At 35.2% G+C, this 20,938-nt stretch overlaps 1 protein-coding gene across 1 annotated transcript; it reads right to left on the bottom strand.

Annotated features, from left to right (window-relative positions):
- Positions 1-195: 195 nt before the first annotated feature.
- LOC147403372 (RNA-binding (RRM/RBD/RNP motifs) family protein) lies at positions 196-19,242 on the bottom strand. The gene is made up of 10 exons (XM_086438932.1): positions 19,089-19,242; positions 15,216-16,702; positions 14,982-15,119; positions 7,514-7,585; positions 4,733-4,774; positions 4,505-4,594; positions 4,121-4,228; positions 1,750-1,851; positions 1,568-1,647; positions 196-1,116 (listed from the first exon to the last, which is right to left on the bottom strand). Exons 2-10 carry the CDS (start codon positions 16,608-16,610, stop codon positions 402-404), a joined length of 2,742 nt encoding a protein of 913 aa, XP_086295058.1. The 5' UTR covers positions 16,611-16,702; positions 19,089-19,242; the 3' UTR covers positions 196-401.
- Between the last annotated feature and the right edge of the window lie 1,696 nt (positions 19,243-20,938).

The raw sequence follows: 20,938 nt of genomic DNA, 5'->3' as shown, positions 1-20,938 counted from the left end.
TCTATCTCTATCATCACTCTTAATTTATCCTTAATTGGAACAAAGGTACTTCAGCGGTAAAACATCCAATGTCGACATGTCAATCTGATTAACTAAACAAATGTAAAACATATCTCAATAACTAAAAGATTAGAATGGTGATTCTGAGTCATTATTTCATAGAAAACAAAGATGAAAATGCTGGGGCAAAGGACAAGAATCAAACAAGGAGGCTTACACTAAAAAATTAGTATCTCTTGAGACAAACATAGGATCATGAAGACAAATAAATAGCACAACAAACGTATGAGGAGCTCTCAACCCACTCCACCAAAATCAAAATCCTAAAAAAAAGTTGGAGTACTACTCAGTGAAGACAGGAACGCCACTATACCTCATAAACCATGATATCTAACCCAATCTTATTTTGGAAACCTCATCAAGTATGAATCATGATCCATGTAGCTCGCCACCACAACCCGGTCCCCATAGAGCCGTCCATGTAAGCAATGTGCAGTCATGCACGAGGCTTCTTCTCTCGTAAACTCCACGAGAATGCACCCGTTTTCAAAAACGTCAGCAAGATCACCAACCTGCTGCTTACGTTCATCAGATTCCCTTCCAACAGTTTCCTTCGGTTCAATAGAAGTTTTCTGCAACTCATCCTTGGCTTCCTCCTGTTTCAACTCTTCTTCAATTATCAAACTGTTCCTCGTGCTAGAGTCCTCATTTTGATTAAAATCAGCGTCGCTAGTCAATTTATCATTATTTACATCAAGCTGGCCAGGGGATTCCTGGGAATTCGCATCAGTATCAAGTTTACTATCGAGCTGACATGGTTCACTCATTCCATTCTTCACAAGATCATCCTCGAGTTTATCAACACCACCTCTGTCATCTTCTGCATCTCCACCATCTTCTAGAGGTTCTCTTACATCATTTGGAGGTTCTGGTCTGCTATTTTCTCCATATTTTTGGTCAACGTCTTCTTCCATAATTTCTGTTTTTTTGGTATAACCTTCAATGTCTGGATCTTGAGAATTCCTCAAATCATTTTCATTATCAACTTCAAGTGCTTCAGGGGCAATGGCACAGCTGTCGTGCCTGACAATATTAACAGATTTTATGGTGCCAAACCTGCAATGCCATTGAAAGGTTAAACAGATGCTAAAGAGAATCTTGAAGAGAGATGCTATTGGCAACCCAACTTTTACAAGTTATACCCCAATTAAAAATAAAGAAAATAAGTGCATGGTTGAGAATTAAGAAAAAGTTTAGGTGGCAATAGAAGCTCCTTTCTCTTTCTTTCTACATTTCTATTTTTTGGGTTTAGGATTTTATACGATGAGCCTGATCATAATTGTAAACTACTGAAATTGTTTGAACGAGTGTTATCATGTTCGATAATGTTGAGATTATAATTTGAGCCAAACCTCTGTAATGTTTGACGAATGTGTTCTAATCTTCAATTGGGGTGAGATATATAATTTGAGCAATTGGGTGTGATAAGTAAAAGTTGGGGTGCCAATAGCAGCTCTAAAAATATATTGGAGTGCATACAAATGAAAGGCAGAATTTCATCACAGACCTGGCACATTCCAACCGTATATCTTCCAAAGTTTCTTCCAGTTCAGGTCCAGGTAGTAATGAGAGGTCATTCTGATCGAGCTATAAATAAGACAGGATATAAACCCATTATCAAAAAAATCAGGAAGAAATTTAAGATGAGAGCTGCACTGGAATAAATAGAATAAGCCTCAAATATAGTACCAGATTTTTAATCTTCAAGACCTTCGTTGGTTTTGAAAGTAGCGCCTTCGCGTGCTCAGGGATCCCATAGAATGGAGGTTCTTCAGTATTTTCCTGGTTTTTCTGTACAATTCAGAAAATAAAGAGATCTTTCAGATCATCATAACTAAGAAATATTGATGTAGGTCAACAAACTTTGATACCAAACTCATGCAAGACAATCTAGTAGCAAAGGAAGACAGAAAAACTGTAGTGCACTAGCAGCAAACAGAGGTTTATGGTTGGGTGATTTTAATTAGTACACCTTTGAATTTCCGGGCTGTTTTGCAGGCTGAAAAGGTACTATGAATTCAGGTTTAGGTTTGATCATAATAGAGAGAATGAAGAAGATAGATAGGTGTATAAAAATTTAGCAGTCACACTCTCACTACTCACCTACGTAGTAGTCACACTCTCACTTCTCACCTACTAGTATAGAGTCTCACCTAGGGGTGAGATTGAACCCGAACCAAGTTTTAAAGCTTTCAATCCAAACCCTAATGATATGCTCAATCCAACCCAAGCTGCTACTCAACCTAACCCAAATATAACCTAGGGGTGACACTTGGGCAGGTCAGCTTGGAGTCCAACCTAAACCCGACCCAAGCTATAAAGCTTTCAAATCCAAACCCAAACATGATATGCTCAATCCAACCCAAAATACTCAACCCAACCCAATTTGGGTTTTACCACATTAGGTCAGGTTAGTCAAATTGTAGAGTAGATGTAACTACAAATGTACCACACCCCATATTATCAAAATATGATTTGTATCATCATCACAATCATTTTTTGGAAATCTTCATCCTACGTTGCTTGAAGGTAATCAAGAGGTTCGTTTTCCCCACTCAACAATTTGGTTTTCAGAGGTTCCTACAAAAGTGTCTTTCTTCATGTGGTTGGCGGCCTTGAATGGGCTTCTCACAGCTGATCTTCTAAAACGTAAGGGTGGTTGATTTTTGTTGCATGTGTAAATCGATGGGGATTCTGTGGATCGTATTCTTATTCATTGCAATGTGGCTTGGGTGGTGTGATCTTTTTTCTTCTCTTTGTTTAGGTTTCTTGGTGTCATCCCAGTTTGGTTGTGTCTCTTTTGTACAGGTGGAAGCCCCCTTCCCTTTGTGGCAGGTTAAAGATTCTGTGGAAATTCGCAATTTGTTGAGGTCTGTGGAAATAGAGGAATATGCGCACGTTCGATGGCAAGGAAAGAAATTCTCAGGAGCTAATTTTCAGGATCTTTGGTTTATTGTTCTATTGGTGCAAGCAGTTCAAGGAATTCAGGGGCTTGTTCTTTGCATACTTCTTGTTTAGATGGGAAAATGTAATTAGGGAGTAGTCTCTTGTTCTTGTTTTTTTTTCTTGTTTCTTGTTTCATGTTGCTTGTTTTCTCTTGAGGACTTCTGGTTCTCCTCACAATAAAATATGTACTTATAAAAATAAAAAAAAAGGATTCTACGATTAGAAAACTCAAGAATTGTATGACTCGGAAAAATGATTTAAAGTGTAAAAGAAATTAAAATATAACATGTATTACATGTTACATGTATGGTGATAAAGATTGGATTGGTTGGGTTGGGTTGGACAAGGCCTTGCGCAAAGACCAACCTGATATTATTGTGAAGGAAAACAAATTCCAAGCCAAGCCTGAAATATGCAACCTTAACCCCGGCCTGGGGTTAAGTTGAGCCTGTTGGACCCATCCCTAGTCTCACATTACCAGAGAGAACTTATGAAAACAAAGTAGATTATTCATTCAATCAAATTATATTCTAGTCATGGGTACATGCCTTATTTATGGACTAAGGTCCTAAACTTTCTGAAAAGAAATAAAAACTTCTAATGAATCCTACTAATTCTCAACTTGAAAAACAACTAGAACTTGCAAATCAGACTAATTCATTAATCAATCAAAGATTCAGTATCCTAAAAAATCCGAAACTTAGTACTTAACTCCTTATCAATCAACTAATGGACCCACCAAATATTATTTCAACCAACAATGAAAAGTCTAAAACTCCAAAATTTACCATAAGTAGTAAGTTCTCAATTCATTGTAGTACATTTGATAATTGCTATAGGTAAAAAAAACAAATAGATTTACTAAATAGTAGATGATGTAATTTGATCAGCACAATAATTCCCTCCTAATGTGCTGAACTTCAAGCTTTGTAGGACTGCTGCAACAGCACTAAGATGGCCAAAAAATGGGCTTGAAAATTTTCCATATTGTGCAAGGATGTTGTGATTGATTGTGAAGTCCAAAAAAACCCACAAAATTTGATTTTCAACTAATATGCTCCTATATTTATTACAATGAAAAATAAAAGTATAAAACAAGTATTGAAATAAATACCTCTAAAGATGCTTTGGTAACAGCTTGAACAGCAATTAAGACTCGTCCTCCTAACTTCATCCCATTCAATCCAGCACATGCCTTGAGAGTGATTGAATGGTCTACATACTGAAGCAAGATTATTAGATAAAAGGTCCACAAATTTTCAGGTCACATGAAATGTGTGACTGAAATACATATGATAGAATAATAAAGATGAGGGCAGGTTATATATTCAAATCTGGTAAGTTTCATATGGTCATGTATTCCTCAAAAATAATCTGAAAAATAAGAATATTTTGCTATGAGGTGATTCTTTCTATGAGAAGAAAGACCCAAAAATTATTGAAGTCGAAGCCCTCAAAAATTAGAAGAAACAAAAGCATAACGTCAGTGTTTTAGTACCTCCAGAAAGGCACATGGTTCATTGAGATCTTCATTAACCTGATAGCGGTATGCCTTCAAAAATCCAAAGGCGCTAACAATCTCCATAAGCTGCAAAAAGAAGCATGCCAGAATAGATGTATCAGTCTAGTCAATAAAAACAGAGGTTAAGGGTAGTGTCTTCCTGAGAAATGGATGATACAAGAAAGCTCTGTCCATAATGCAATGTGAATTCATCGACCAACTTACCATATCAGATGACAAAGCCTTCGAAATTCCACCAATGAAAATCTACAATAAAGAACAGGTGAAACACCAATGTCAAAAATCCCCGGCATCATCTGAATAAACCAAGACAAGTAGCAAGTTCAAAACAAAGTACAGTCTCACAAAAACAAGGTCCAAAATAGGAACATAATTTCACGCTTCAAGAGATGGACATTAAAAAAAGGACAAATAAAAACGATAGTAGCTCCCCAGGAGAGTCAATCAATGGACAGGCACTAGGAAACAGCATATTAATGTCATTTAGAGTTCAAACAGATAAAAATGGTTATCTTAGCATCCAATGGGTCCACTACCAAATTCCCCGTGCGCCTATAACATGCAGTATATGTTGGATACCACCTAATCACAACATACTAAGGTCTACGACCTTCATAGCTCACAGATAAGAAGAAATTATTCATGAGTATAAAAAACATCCTAGTACTTTCCTAAGCAGTAAACATGCCTAATTATGATAAGTTTCTTGAGCCCATATAGAAAAAAATATCTACAATGGTTACATGACCCCACACATTGATCCAATCCACACAGACACACACACACACACACACACATATATATATATATGGGGGGTGTTGTCCAAGGGACATCAGTATAAACATATGTAAAAACAAACATTTTTCAAAATATGGGTTAGAAGTTTCGGATTGAGCTGATGTTTTGTAAGGATGATCTCTATGATGAGAAGATCATCCTCACAAAAAAGCAGCCCAATCTGAACCTTCCAAATCCATCAAAAGTGGTTTACAAATTATTGCAAAAAAATCAATGGTCCACATTCTAAATCACTTTTGACAGGGTTAGAAGGTTCAGATTGGGCTGATTTTTTGGGAGGATGATCTTCTCATCATAGAGATCATCCTCACAAAAAATCAGCTCAATCCGAAACTTCTAACTGATATTTTGAAAAATGTTTGTTTTTACATATGTCCCTTGATCACTCCCCTACACATATATGTATATATATAAACTTTATAAGAAAAATGTAACAAACTGAAAATTAAATACAAATCTTGAGGAAATATAGTCAAAATTTTCAGATTTTGATAGAAAAGACATTTGATGAACTGACTTCACCATTGGATCAGGGTAAAGGAAATGATCAAGGAGGAAACGAAATTATAACAATGGAAAACTTAAAGATTAAAGGATTCTAAGGAAGCTTGCAACAAAGGAAGAAACCAAGTTCAATGTTCAGTTATTTTAATTTCTCAAATTTATTGTTAAAATAAGGATTATGTTCGCATACATTAACCTTGTTAAAATCGCAAGCATATGCAATTGCTTTGCATCAGAATTATGTTGTATTCATTGTTGATAAAGTTTTAATTGAAAGAAAATGTTTCGGAAAAGTTGTCAGCAATTCTCGGTGTTGTAGACAATACATATGCTGAAAATAAATTTAAACTAGTTTTAAAAATAGATTTATATTTAGCTAGTTTAAGATTGAAATACAAGTATTTTAATTATAGTTGATTGAGATTTTTCTAAAAACAAAACAATGGAAAAATGATAGTTCTCCACTGGTTGGATTACGAGAACAGTAGGTTCTCTTATGTGTAATTACGTATTGAGTGATTATGATGCATATGTATATGTATTGTGGTCCACTAAAGAGTTAGTGAACGCCTAAACGAGTAATTCGCTGTTGCACTTCTGGATACGACTCTGTACTCTAGAATAACACTTGAGATGATTGACCTCCTTGGTGGTATGGGATATCCGGAAGAACATAATCACTTGTGATATCTAGAAATCTCATTTCTATCTTTAATGAAAAACAAACAATCGTATGTAAAGGCGATCTCTACATAGTGTAGATATGTTTAGGTCCATATTGTATTGTCTGATAGGCTTAGAAGCTGCGAGTTTCTCATAGGCTTGTTAGTGATCACTGAAAGTATGCAGTCATCAAACGATTGATCAACGTATTTGGTTCATGCATTTGGATCTTGGTGAATGGTGAAACTCAGCCGAATAAATGGTCACCCAAGTGTTGTATGCCAGACTGACCACAAAATCAAGGAAGAACAGTAGGATACTAGGATTCCACACCGGAAGTTGAGTATCAGGATATAGATTTGTCAATGCGAAGGTGGTTATACCAGCATGTTTCTCAACACTCTTATCGATTACATCCCTTCCACCCTCATTTGCAAGTAATTCCTTTGTTCAAAGGAATTAAAAGATCTAGTTGAGAGATAGCAAGCACCCTACTAGTTTCGTGAGTATTCATAGAGGTAGAGGGTCATGTGAGAGTTATTTTTAAGTAGGAAAATTAGTTATTTATATATTATTGACACAATATACATAGGTTGTGAGTTTCCGCTACATTTATTTACTTTATCTAATTTAGAATCCATTGGATTATTAATCATTATCACTGTATTGGAAACTATCTCACCCCTAGATAATTTCAACATAAAATCCTAGGGATTCGTGTTGCAATTTTGGGTGTGACAAAAACAATGGTAGTTGTCTAGTGGAATCTAGATATGATGAAACTTCCTTCAAATTCAGGACACTTCCTTCAAATTCTCCCGACATCAGATTACAGTTGTACCCCAAGTATATTGCAAAGGAACTGAAAAAAATAAGCAATAGAAATATGACCCAAAAAACTCAGGCAAATAACTTATAAATATTATGCAGCAATGGATACGACATTCAAGCAGAGATTTAAACACTAGAAAACATAAACTCATAGACTTGTAATTACAACACTGAGCTCCAAATGTATACCTTATGTGGTGAATCCTTTACGATGTCAGATATTGCATCAACTGCCGCCACTGATTTCTCTAGGACACCAGTCTGCATGAAAATAGCAACTGTCTGAAAACCTGCTACATGGATGGTAACCACAATATACCTCAGAAACCGAAAAGTACCAGTAGAAATTACTATTCATACCAAAAATTGACACCATTACCACACTAAGAAAAGAAAGCAGAGGACACAAACCGCTCCTCAAAAAGGACAAAAAAAACAATAAATAAATAAAATATGCAAGCTATTTAACGTAGTAAAAAAAAGATGAAATATTACAGGCTTTAAGTAATATGGTAATGAAATGTCAACTATCAAACATTTTTTTATAAATACTATCTAACATATATGTGTGGATATGTACATGGAAAATTGGAGTATCAACCCACTGTGAGAAGAAACATTGCAGTTGATGTCGGATGAATTTGAAGAAGAAACATGTTGATGTCGAATGAATTTGAAGAAGAATCATTGAGCATTCAGAAGGGTGTATAACCTACATCCAGTCTCTACTATTAACAAAATTGTAGTACCTAATGTAAAAGATTGCCAGTTATAAGTTATAATGATAACGATTATTAAAAAAAAAAAGAGTAAGAGATTGTTTAAGGCCTTACTCGGCATGCCCACAAAATCACCAAAGAGCAAAATTTGGCATGGTCTTTTAAAGTGACTTTTGAACGGCAAAGCGTTGCACAATTTGTTCAAAAAATTAGCGGGGTCATGAAAAAATTACAATCAGTGAAAGGCCATCAAGTATCCAAAAGCAAAATGCAATGATCTTCGGAGTGGTAACTAAGCACTTGGTAACTATTTTTTTTTTTTTGTTTATACACCGATTTAGATGATTTGTGGTCGTACCAAGCAGGACCTAAATAAATAACCACCTATTGACTGCTATATATATATATATATAGCTGCATCACTGATAACATAAATCCTTAAGCTAATCCATAGAAACAATCAAACAATCATTCAACCAAGTCAAGCCTGAACAAACAAAGTGGTCATCTCTTCCCAAATTATGCAGATCTTCCCATTGCACACGTGGAGTTTATGCTTCCTTCATATCCACTTTTTCAACATCAATAATGAATACAATGTACTTCATATTCCCATGAACAAAAGGTAGGGAAAATGAGACATAACTACAGAATTCATGTTACCCTAACAATAATTTAAAATTATAAAAAATCAAATGGCTAAAAAATCAACCAAAAAATTTGAAGACATGTAAATTAGGTAATGATGGGAAGTGATCGTGTAATCATCATCTTCATCTACACCTCCCAATTATTGGATTTGCGACATAATCTATTTCTCCATTCAACTATATTCCGAGCCATATTTCCTTCAAGACATGTGCTTCTTACAACCTCCATCCATGTCATTGGCGGCCTTGCTCTTGCCATATTAAAGGATTTGACTTGCACAAAAGTGTTTCTTATATTAGGTGCTACTATTGGGTTTCTTTGTAACCCAAATCATCTCAAATAACTTTCCTTTATCTCATCTTCACTAGTCTTACCACTTATTCAACTCAACATCTTCATCTTTGTCACGTTCATTATGCATACACCAAATTTAAAATAAAATAAAAAGAAGCTATGAACACATAGTTTCTTGACAACCCAACATCACCTCCATCTATCATGGCTGCACTTATTGCCATCAAGTAAATTTTCCTTTCATTTGATCATTATATGTTGATCACATAATACTCGAGGAGCGCTCCACTTGATCCAGTAAGCATTAATTCTATGGGTCACATCCTCGCCACTTTATCATATTATTGATGACTATAATAGAAGTGGTCTTTGAGGTATTTATTTCCCATCAAGCTTACCTAATGTTCAACCCTAGGAGTGTCATGACTAAAGTTGAAGTGCATAACTAAATGACGATGTTTTCGCTCAGTAACACCACTCTGTTGAGAAGTATTAATACAACTGGTTTGATAAATAATGTCATTATCAAAAAGACTAAATAGAAGATTGCATGTATTATAAGGCATTATCAAAACGGATAATTTTCACAAGCTTTCCAAATTGGACTGAAATTTCTTTATTAAAAGTAAGTAAAACACGAGGTAATTTAATACGATCTTTCAATAAGAAAAGTCATGTCATACGAAAATAATCATCCACAAACACCACAAAATGATGAAAACCAGATAAACATTTTATTCTTGACAAATCCCAAATATCTGTATGAATTAGTTCAAAAAGACTAGATTGATGATTCTCAGTACCACTAGGAAAAGAAAGACGGTAATGCTTGTCAATTGACAAGCCTCATATTTAAAAACTAATACTGAACTCAACTTAGGAATAACACAACGTAAATTAGACAAAGACACGTGACCCAACCGATAGTGTCATTGAAGGGATGAAATTGAAGCACTCAAGGCAGAAGCAGGCACATCACGCATAAAATAGAGAAGAGAATTAGTAGATCACCCCCAATAGGGTTCAACCTCTCCTTTATATTAAAAACATGTGTTTGGTCGTGTGGGCTTAAGTATTAGGCCCACAAGACATTAACTAAGAGATCTAATAGAATGTATTACCTCCCTATCTTCCTCATCGTCCAATACTACATCAGCTACAGGAAACATATACCAAAGGACCTCTCCTTGAATGTGAGCAACATACAACAAACAACAAAACCTTATCCCAAAGATTTGGGTTCGGTTAAATGAATCTAGTTTCTTCATTCTACTATTCAAAGTCATGTCTTTCATCATTGAAAGTGAATTCATATCTGCTTTCACTATCTCCATCCACATTGTTTAAGATCTTTCCCTTGCTCTTTCTAGACCTTCAACTTGAATATTTCTTCTAAGCCTCTAGCCAACCTTCACTGAACATGCCCAAACCATATAAGTCGACTTTCTCCTAGTTTATTTCCAATTTGGAGCTACTCCTACATTTTCTCGAATTTATTAATTTCTAACTTATGCGTCACCTCAGTGAGATGGTAAATTCCCTGTGGTAATACCACAGACCTGGTAAACACATGAATATGATGTACTTTACTTTTCACAGCTGCTTCACAAAATAATAAAATTATATTGAAGTTCTCAATAGCGAATCCTAGATAAAGGTCTCTACTTGCAGTATTATCTATCCAAATCACTATCTACAAAAATATGATGTGTACATCTACTAAAAATTGAACAAGAAAGCTCCATGTATAGATGTCAATAATCAAAAAGAATTCTCCACGTCAACTTGGGAAACACCTTCATTGCAAGAGTGGATGCTTTGAAGAGATAAGATCATAGAGAAACCAACGACAATTACAAAAGGTGCCACCACACGTGATTGTTCTAGGAGAACGAGAGTGTACCATCACAAGATAGATGTGCAGATGTTGGAATCTGGGCATAATGACATCCACAGTCGAAACAAAGAATGTCATTTGGTAGAAATAGGCAATGGAGACTTAGGAGAGTGGTTACACTGAAAATAATTTAACCAAGAATGATGCCAACAACCCTATGAGAAATGCACTTCACATCATTTTGCAATGTTCGCCATAAAAGCAAACACCAAACGACGTGTCAACATAAACAATTCTTTCAACAGCCTACATCAATCATCCAAGATCAATTCTGGAAAGAAAGCTGCAAACACATCAATTAAACCACTACACCTTGATGTCTTCTCTTAGAAGTCCTCAGCTTCCACACCACCCTGAACGTGAATTATGAAACACCCAATACAAATACCCTATTTAAGAGAGATTCCAAGATGATGGTCAGACAATATCTCATCTCAGGATAATATACTATGCCTTGTACAAATGAAATCTAGTGAAATTGCATAAAGTTATAATGGGGAAAATTGATAAAGTAATCTGTAGTAATTTTCCCAAGGTGAAATGACTAATGATAAAAGAAAAAACTATACTGCAACCATCAACCGGAACCCTAAGTTATAAATTAACTAGACAGTTGGAAAATTCCAAAGGTAAGTGATTCAAGGGGACTCTTGGGATCTTTATCCCTTCTTGCATTTTCCAGAATTTGCATCCATTTGATCAGAGTCCCATACACAGTTTCCCCTTCTTGATTGGTCTCATACGCAGTTATTGAAGGATTTGTGCTTTATTCATAGCACTAGTTTTTTTTATCTTTGAAACAGCATCTAAGTTTCACATATAATTTTAAAAAGAAAAGATTAGTGGATACAATATGATGTCACTCCATATAGAACGATAGGTATTGTAAAGGTGTCAATGATCCCAATGCACAGGAGTGGGCCTTCCAACAAAAATGTATAAGTAACATAGTCACCAATTCAGAGTACAGGTTTGAAATGGAAAGGGAAAACTTCAGAAAAACAGGAAGAAGAAAAAAGAGGGAGGGGGACAAATAATTGGAAGAAAAAAAAACAGGAACAAAAAAAGGATTATATGTAACACATTAGACATTTATTCTTAGTTTTCAACATATTTTTTTAGCAAAAAACAACACTAAGCACAATAACAAACTATTGAAAAAATTAACAATCATAACATCAAGACATTATCCTCTTATCCCACATAACTACAATCAATTTTTTTATGGATATCACATCAAACACATTCATGAATCACCAAATCTTATATTTATACATCAAATCCCATATTAAACAACATTCATAAATCAGCAAATCATATATCATGTATCAAATCCCACATTAAACAACATTCATGAACCGAATCACAAACCACCATAAGCCACAACAATTAACCATTACGAAAAGGCATGTTTAATTTTATTTTATTTGTTTGCGTTTAAAATGTCAAAAAATTCGTATTTTACTCGTTTTATTCACTAGAGGGCCAAAACATGCTTTGACTGCAACTTTAGAAAAACCAAAAGGGCATTATTATCTGAACCTTGGACAAATTTCGAAACACCTAACAAATAATCAATGAATGGTTTTAGGTCCAGTATAATCTTGCAGTGCTACTCCCCAATGGATCTCAAAGAAAGTTAGAACTTCCAACTAGTTTAGGGTATTAATCTAGTATCAAGGGTAAGCTTATTGAACCTTATCAAGGGTAAGCTTATTGAACCTAATCAAGGGTTTCAACGATGGACAAGGTTCAAAGATGTAATCAATAGGAATCAATTTTGGTTATATTGGACATTAGGGCATCATCTAGTTTCTCTATTCACCTCTTGCACACTGGTAAAGGTGTTTTACTTTTCTTATTTCTGTTTTCATTGATTTAAACCCATCAATTATGCCCTGTACCCTTAGCCGAACCTTCTTTTTGTTCAAAGAAACCAATTGGACCTTGTGAAAATGAAACTTTAACCCAAAAGGAACAGTGAATTATAAATAATATTAATTTTTCAGTAGAAATGAAATATGATTGATTAGGTATCTTCCTTCACCTTAATGAAATCATTTTTTTTTTTGTGTGTGTGATTATAAAATTATATCATCACAAGAGGGAAAAAAAACAAAACCAAGGGATATAGAAACAACCCATAGACCCTTAAGTTCGCTAAACATAAAATATTCAAAACATATTGCCTTAAACTCTAGAGTATCCAGCACCCCAATTTGATCCTTCTACCAAACTAATAAGATTCCTCCCGATAATTAGATTAACAGGATACCGAATGAATTGAATGCTTCAATTTCCCCAAATTCACTTTTGGTGTTTTCTTTTAATATCTTTGAAATATCTGATCTGATCGTAGTATATGTTTTAAAAAAATAGGAAAAGACCATATTAAGCTCGTAGCAGACTTGGAACTCTTGCAAGGTTGCAAATTCCAAAAGGTAGGAGTTGAAGGGTTTTCGAAGATTCATAAAGGCTTTTTAAAAGCACAAGATTAGCAATGGAAAATGGAAAGCAGATTATATTTTAGGAGAATGAAAAGAGTTGTGTGGGCACACTCTTTGATGTGTACCCATTTATACAAGCTGGTTTCTATGAAGGGTTTGTCAGAAATCAATTAATTTGTAAAAATAAACAATGAGATAGAGTGGTGGCCTATATTTACAAAGTCTTTCGGATAAGGAAGTTGAAGGATCTCAATCTCGGACATGTTAGAAAAGTGGATTAATTGTACAAAAAATTTCTTCACGCACACCTTCTATGAACACCTTGCCAAAAAATAAAATTCAACAAAGAGGACTCCGCAAAGTATATTTGGGAAAAGTCGTGCCTCCCAGAGTGGAAGCATTTATTTTGACACTAGAACTAATAAAACTTCTACATCGCTGATCATGTTATCCATTATAAAATGATGATCCCAAACGATGCATTATGTGCAAAACTCATGAGGAAGTTAACCATCCGATATCGAGGAGCTCTCTTTAGGAAGGTGCCGAGTTTCTTTATTTCGTTGGTATTTGATTGGATCTTTCCAAGATATATCAAGGACGTGTTCTCATTTTGGTCGAATGGAATTTTTTTTAAATCCTTTCTATGTTGGGTGATTGGGGAAGAAGATGTTTGAAGATCCTAGTAGATCAATATTGGAGTTTCGAAGGCCTATCGGACAGCTCTTGATAGGCCGGGTCGATTCATCTGACTTCCATGAAATGCTTCCCGAGAATGAGATTTAGCAAATGTATTGATATCATAAAGACCAAATCCATGAGTGTATCAAACAAAGATGTTAACCCTCATGGGCATAAGCAACTAGAACTTGAGGTGGTATCTACATAACAACACGACAGAAAACTGCTAGCTCATTTGTATCAGCATAGGTATCAATGTAACAGGAAGTCGTGTGAGTTCAAAAAAGGAAATTTTGTATCAAGTCATATGCGACCGCATATGCTTTATAACAACATTGGATGGGAGAAGTACTAATACAATTATTAATAGAAAAACATTTTCCTTACTAAGTAGGATTTTAAGCCTTACTAAGGGTCGTTTTGCTCAAATGGATTAACACGTCAGCAATCCAATACCACAGTCCTCTTAAGTTTCTTCGAAAAACTCAGATCCAAAGACTAAATTCGAAAAATAATTTCTTTTGAGCTTGATAGAAGGTTTTGAAAATGGACGACTACCGAACTTCCACATAACTCCCAAACCTAAAATTGAAATTCAACGGTGAAAAATAACTCTTTTTTAGAATTTTCTTTTTCCAAAGTTCATAGAATTTTGTCCTCTACAATCCTGAAGCATCTGATCATGTTTTTGGATGCCAAGCAATGAGCCCAAGGACCCTTAGGGAGGGTGAAATCCTTACTAACTTAGACCAACCAAAATTCAAAACACGTTCTACGATGATGTCCAAGCATCAGCTTACATCGATCCCTTGAAGCAAACAACATTATCGTAGAGCGCATATCAATAAAAAGGAACATATCCAACAATAAAAAATGCATTGCATACAACAATTGTAAGAAATATAACCAATCACAAATATTATCATGTGTAGGAAATGAAATGAGTAAGACATAATTAGCAATCTTACTGCTGCTTCAACAAAGTCTTTTGGACGTCTGATTTTAAGAATTGTGCCAGAAAAGGTTTTCCCATTAAAAGAAAGAGCCGTCGTGGCATCCTCAGGTGAAAGAAATTCAACAATAGCCTGGCCATTCTGTTTGTTTATCTGCAATTAAATTATATAGGAAGGATAATCACAGATATGCCAAAATGCCTGATTTAAATCCAATGTATGATGAGACATGAGATCATTTACACTTACAATACAACTGATGCATGGCTGAGTTCCTTGGATATGATTAACATCTGATGACATCAAGAAGTTATTAAAGCATTCCATTAGAGATTTATTAGAAGCTGAGGCTGGAACATTTTCTACACAAAGCGTCCTCATAGGTCGTGTTGCTTGTGTTAGTTGGATGGAATCAACGGAAACATCCTTCTTCGTTGATAAAATATTAGAAGCCCCGGTAACGGATCTCATTGCATCTGGTGTGAGAGGAATGGTAATGGGGAGGGATTCATGTGCACTTGATGATACAATCTTGCGTGATGATTGAAAATTAGGAAGAACAGAACCAACAGCAACGATGCCCGTTCCTGTAGGTGGGAGATCCCACCCAACACTTTTCCTTTCTGGTGAACGAATCGTTGGTGAAGGAGTCTTTACAGCTGCCTCGGATCTTCTCTTCCTTGGGGAATAGCCACCAAGCCTACTTCCAAGCCCACCATGACGCCTATGGTGGCTATTTTCAAACCCACCATTGTTGGACATTTTGTTCCTATCAACATCAGAGTGCTGTTGCCTCCTATCTTTCAAACTATGCAATGATGACTCTCCATGTTCCCGCCCATTACGAGAAGTACGTTTGTGTGCTCTCGGCGAGAGTGAAATAGATCTCCTATCTTTGTCCCTAATTTCCCGACTCCTTGACCTTCTCCTTTTTGGCCTCACTTCTTCGTAATGGGATTGTGATGTATCTTTCTTCCAGCTCTTTCTTTCCGCGGGTTCTCGATCGTACCGTTTGCCAGAATCATGTTTCTTTACAATATTTCCATCTGTCTCCAATCTATTTTTTTCGCCATTTCTGCTTCGCTGTTTTCTCTTGTTTTCTCTTTCAGATTTCCCCAACTCACGGTTCCTGTGTTTCTCCTTACCCTTCTTAGATTCGTTTTCAAAATCATCTCTCACTCGCTCCTTATTTCTACTTCTGTGGTGACTCTGTTTCTCATTCTTGCCTCGTTCTGCTCTGGTGCTCCTATATTTTTCTGATTTCTCCATTAAATTAGCTTCTGAATCACTGCTTTCTTTGCTTTTACCTTTAACTAAACTCCCTTCCTTCTCAGAGGCAATTTCCTCTGTCTTTCTGGAACTTCCCTTCACAGTTACCTCTGAAGCATCCTTTGTGACAACAGAGATAGAATCCTTGATGCGCCTACAACCTCCATCAGGTTCAGAATAGTCATGGACTGTTTCAACAGTGTCTTTCCCTCCCTCCTCTTTGGCATCAGCAATTAGCTTCTTGTTTTTCCGTCTTAGCATAATCTCCTCAAAGCTGAAGGGTCTTGTCCGAGCTGAACTGCCTTCATTAGCATCATCTCCAGAAAGCTCATTACCATTGCTGTATTTTTCTTTTTGCCGACTAACTCTGCTCATCCCGGTTTTAGATATAATTCCTACAATACGTATAAGTCATATGTTGAAGATACACATCAATTATTACTGAGATTGTTCCTTCCACGATTTCACTGCAACAAAAGAAGATAAAACATCTGATGGTCAATATGAAATCAAGTATATAGTCAATTAGCCATCATTCCAAATGGCTTCAACAAGTTCAAAGCCCAACAACTACAACTGGACAAAGAAGTCAAATTATTGTACAAACAAGTTCCAGGCTCAGCAAAGAGAAAAGAGATGGCTTTCAAGCATAAATATAAGCATGAAGAGTTTAATGATGAGCTGAGCATTCATCGATTATTTGAGCCAATCTAATTTAAGCAGTTATATGCACAATAACCAACCTGAAAAAATATATAATTGGCATACACGAAAACCAAGAAGTCCAAGTTGGGATAAAAAATAACTTGAAAAGAAAATAGAATATGCCAAGTCCATAATTTATAACATCGACATTTACATTCAGAAAGTACAAGTGAGCCCTTGGCCAAATTCCACTTCTAGGAGCATCAACCAATTTCTTCATCTGAGAATCGCTCTTCCAGTGTGACAAATTTAATAAACAAAAAAATTAATAATAATAATAATAATGTCTGTAAGACTAAGTAGAAACGTTAACGGAAACATTAATTAAAACCCAATTCCAAACAAGCAATAAAAGAATTTTCGATTCGCTCCAATTACCTCCCAATAGAAAAGGCCCCACAACTGTTCTCTTCAAGAAACAAGATATTATATTTTGGTCTTGGACGACCAAATAATTAGCATCAACTTTTGTGAACACATTTCCTCTAGGTTCCTATTGGAGGGTCTTCCTTTCAGTATTCAGAATTAGAGGAACTCCAAAATTGATTAAATTGTTAGGATACACCTTCTTTCCCTCCTTCTTCCTCTTCCCTTTATTCTTCACAGACATGAAAGCATGTGCTTCGGCAAGTGATAGTGATCCACGTCACAAAATATGAGCACAGTATATGCACCCCTTAACTATATTGAGTTGGACTACACATTCTTCATCAGTAGCCATCATCTCCAACTCCTATAGTATTAGTGATGCCTAGATTGATGTTTTGCTAATGATAGAAATACTCATAATATTATTCAAGCCATATATTATCGAATCAATCTGAAGCTTAGATATGAATAAGTAAAAGCCAATGATTTTTGCATGGATATTATGAAGCGTATAAGAATCACAATATGAGTAATGAGCGGGAGAGTAATAGTGTCCATGAAGCATTGCATCCAAATTGGATTCCTAAGACAATCACTGGACTTAGATTAGAGATATGAAACGGAGTTAGGTTCGAGAAGGTGGCCAATGAGGATACCTCTCTTATTAATTTGCTAAAGTTATACAGTACCTTATAAAGGATTCCAAACAATTCAGCTATGTAACATTTCTTAGGTCTACCGTCTACTAAATTAGATCAACAACACCTCCGCCTCCAAGTGTATTTGAAAATGGAAACACATCAAGAAAGTTGAATTTCTACATTAGTCATTTTTTTCTCAGCTCTTTCAGTTGTGTAAGGTCTACCATCTTTGGATGGCGCCATGGCGGTTACTCGTGGTCACCATCTAAAAAATTCTCCACATTTTTCCAAAAAATTAGGAAAAAATTTCACTAAACTAAGGGGTTGCCCTGATTAATTCACTGAATTAATCGGAGATTCTTCAAATTAATCGGTAAATCATTGAATCGAAAGAATAATAATAAAGTATTTTTATTTGATCAACTAAATCATCCCTAACCTTCGCCTCTTTCCATCTCTATAATGCACCTATTTTATCGCTTAAAAGCATCATTTTTATAATCCCTGTATTTTTTTCTGGATCTTTTCTGAACTAAGCCAAACTACTTCCACTAGGAATAACTACCAAAACCGAACTTAATTGCAATGCTCATGGTGACTTGAACTTATGACCTCAGACTTGATTGCAATATTTCAATCAAAGCACTGCATGATAGATCGTCTTATTCATCGTCGCAATATGGGTTTCTTCCAATATGATTAACCAAATTTATAAGTATTTTTTCCTCCACTAGGCATCAAGAAAATTTAAGCTTTGGCATAAATTAGGAAATGAAATGTACGAATTTTAATGTAATTTAACTAGGCTTTCAACAAGCAATCTTTTTTACTTCAAATCCTTCTATTAGGGGTTTTTGTGTGTGTGTGCGTGTGTGTAATTCTTTCTAGATAAACCAAGTGCCATATTGAACCCAGTCCAAGATCCCGGTTTTCGAATAAATAACAAAGATATTTGATTTTATGCTAAAGAAGCTACTGTTTTCCTACATAAACATCTAAAAATATATTGATTCTCAACCTTTACAGTCAGTGAGAAGATATTCTTGCAGAAACAATAAATTTTTAAGTTCATGAAAGTACCTTAAAAAAACTAATACAACAAAGAAAAAATGGAGAACCAAAAAAAAAAAAAACTTACTTCGCTTCCAATGGAGAGAGAGTTGGTGCTGGTTGTGGTGGTGTTTGCGTGGCTACGTTAGGGCTTCGTGAGGAACGAAGATGGGGTTTGGGGTTTTTTTGGCACTTTTTGTCAGCCTCATTGGGAAGAAACTTCGATACGAGGCAAGGTTCACAATATTGAAGAAATCCCGGGGTGACATTACACGTGTCCCCCTACAGATTTTGGTTGGTTTCACTTGGGAGTTGGGACAGTTCCTATTTTCTAATGGATGGCATGTTTTTTATTTTGGTCTTCTATGAGAGATTAACTAGAATTACTTAAATGACCTCATCTTCAATCTAATGCCAAAAGACCCGTAATTTTTGGGGTAAATTTGTAATACCCCCCCTCGAAAATTGGTAAAATTAGGGTCACCCTCCCCCCTTAAAATGCAAGATGAGGTCTCCTCCTAGACGTTCGTTGACCTGGTCAAGTAGTTAATAAAAACGATTCTCTCTTTACAAAGAAAATTAAATCTCTAAAATACCCTTAAGTAATTCAAATTACAAAAACACCCATTGTTGGATCTCTTATGATTGAAGAAATTTGTACTTTTTCTGGTAAATAAGAATTAAAAGGGATCCAATCAATTTGATATTTTTGGAATAATGAAAATAGTATCTGATGTTCTTGAATTTATGGATTCAAAGATGTTTCGTAGACCATTCGGGGGGAATTCTTAAGCTTTGTTCAAAGATCTAATGTTGGATTCTTGAAATCGATGGAAGGTGGGAGTCGTTCAAGGATAACACAATATTAGATCCAATGTTGGGAACGATAGTTCATCTTCATCCTTTCTCTTAACGAGGATGGTGAGAAACCCTATTTTATTTTTATCCTTGTAAAGACAAACTTAGGGTTTTTTTGGATTTAATCCAATGGTTTACAATAGTTTAATCAATTGTTGAAAGTATTTAAAAAAAAAAAAATGTTGTGGGAAGTGTAAAGAAGAGCATTTTCATAAAAAATCATTTTACAATGGTGTTTTTTGGTATTTACAAAACATTATGTTGTCAAAATAGATAATGTTAACGGACAAAATGGGTCAATGAAAGTCCAGGGGGGAAGGCCTCTTCTTGCATTTTTTTTTTTCTTGAAGGGGGGGGGGTAACACTAATCAATACCATTTCACAAGGGGGCCTTACTAAAATACCCTAATTTTTGCCCTCGAAACCAACCATCTTTAAACTCTAAAGAATAACTGTTTGAACTTTCTTATGAGGGGAGAAAAATAATGTGTAGAAAAAATTTAATCAATAAAGATTTTAAAGCTAGAAAAACGACATCTTTTAAACAATATTTCTCAACTTTAAATCTTAATTTCAAGTGCACAAAGGGTGTAAAGAGATTGCCTTGAGGATACAATCAAACTCTTTGATTGAATGAATATTGTAATACGAATTGTACACTGTCCGATCATATTCAGATCACACTTTTCTAATACTGGTGATGCTCTAGAAAACAAAAGATTAAAATAATATTTTATAGATTTTTCAATTGTCCAACAAAAGAAGCAAGTGGTGGTTTAAATAGATACCCAAATAATACTTCGATCAATAGGTACATTTTTTTCAAGAGACATCTAATAAACCATTGACTTCTTTTTCAAGAGACACCTATTAAATCCAATGATTTGGATTAAAATTGGGTAGAGACATGTCTTTTCCCAACTAATACAACCTATAAGTTACATTATTTGTCAACTAATACAACCTATTCACAATAGGCACTTAAACCAATAAAATGGATTCTATGTCTATTCTCGAAAGACACAACCACACAATTGTCCAAAACAAACAAAATAAAAACAAATTTTATTATTGAAAATA

This window comes from Akebia trifoliata, chromosome 4 (assembly GCF_017979445.1).
Source record: "Akebia trifoliata isolate Shusen 1 chromosome 4, ASM1797944v1, whole genome shotgun sequence".
In the NCBI taxonomy this organism is placed as follows: Eukaryota; Viridiplantae; Streptophyta; class Magnoliopsida; order Ranunculales; family Lardizabalaceae; genus Akebia; species Akebia trifoliata.
Note: the sequence above shows the minus strand (reverse complement) of the source record. Positions and strands in the feature narration are given on the sequence as shown.

Excerpts from the sequence above, each read along its gene's own strand:
- LOC147403372 (XM_086438932.1), bottom strand. The coding sequence starts at position 16,610 with ATGAGCAGAGTTAGTCGGCAAAAAGAAAAATACAGCAATGGTAATGAG. Across the intron at positions 1,852-4,120 it reads TTACCAAAGCATCTTTAGAG|AAAAACCAGGAAAATACTGA; the intron begins GTATTTATTTCA and ends TGAATTGTACAG. Across the intron at positions 1,648-1,749 it reads TCTTGAAGATTAAAAATCTG|CTCGATCAGAATGACCTCTC; the intron begins GTACTATATTTG and ends TCTTATTTATAG.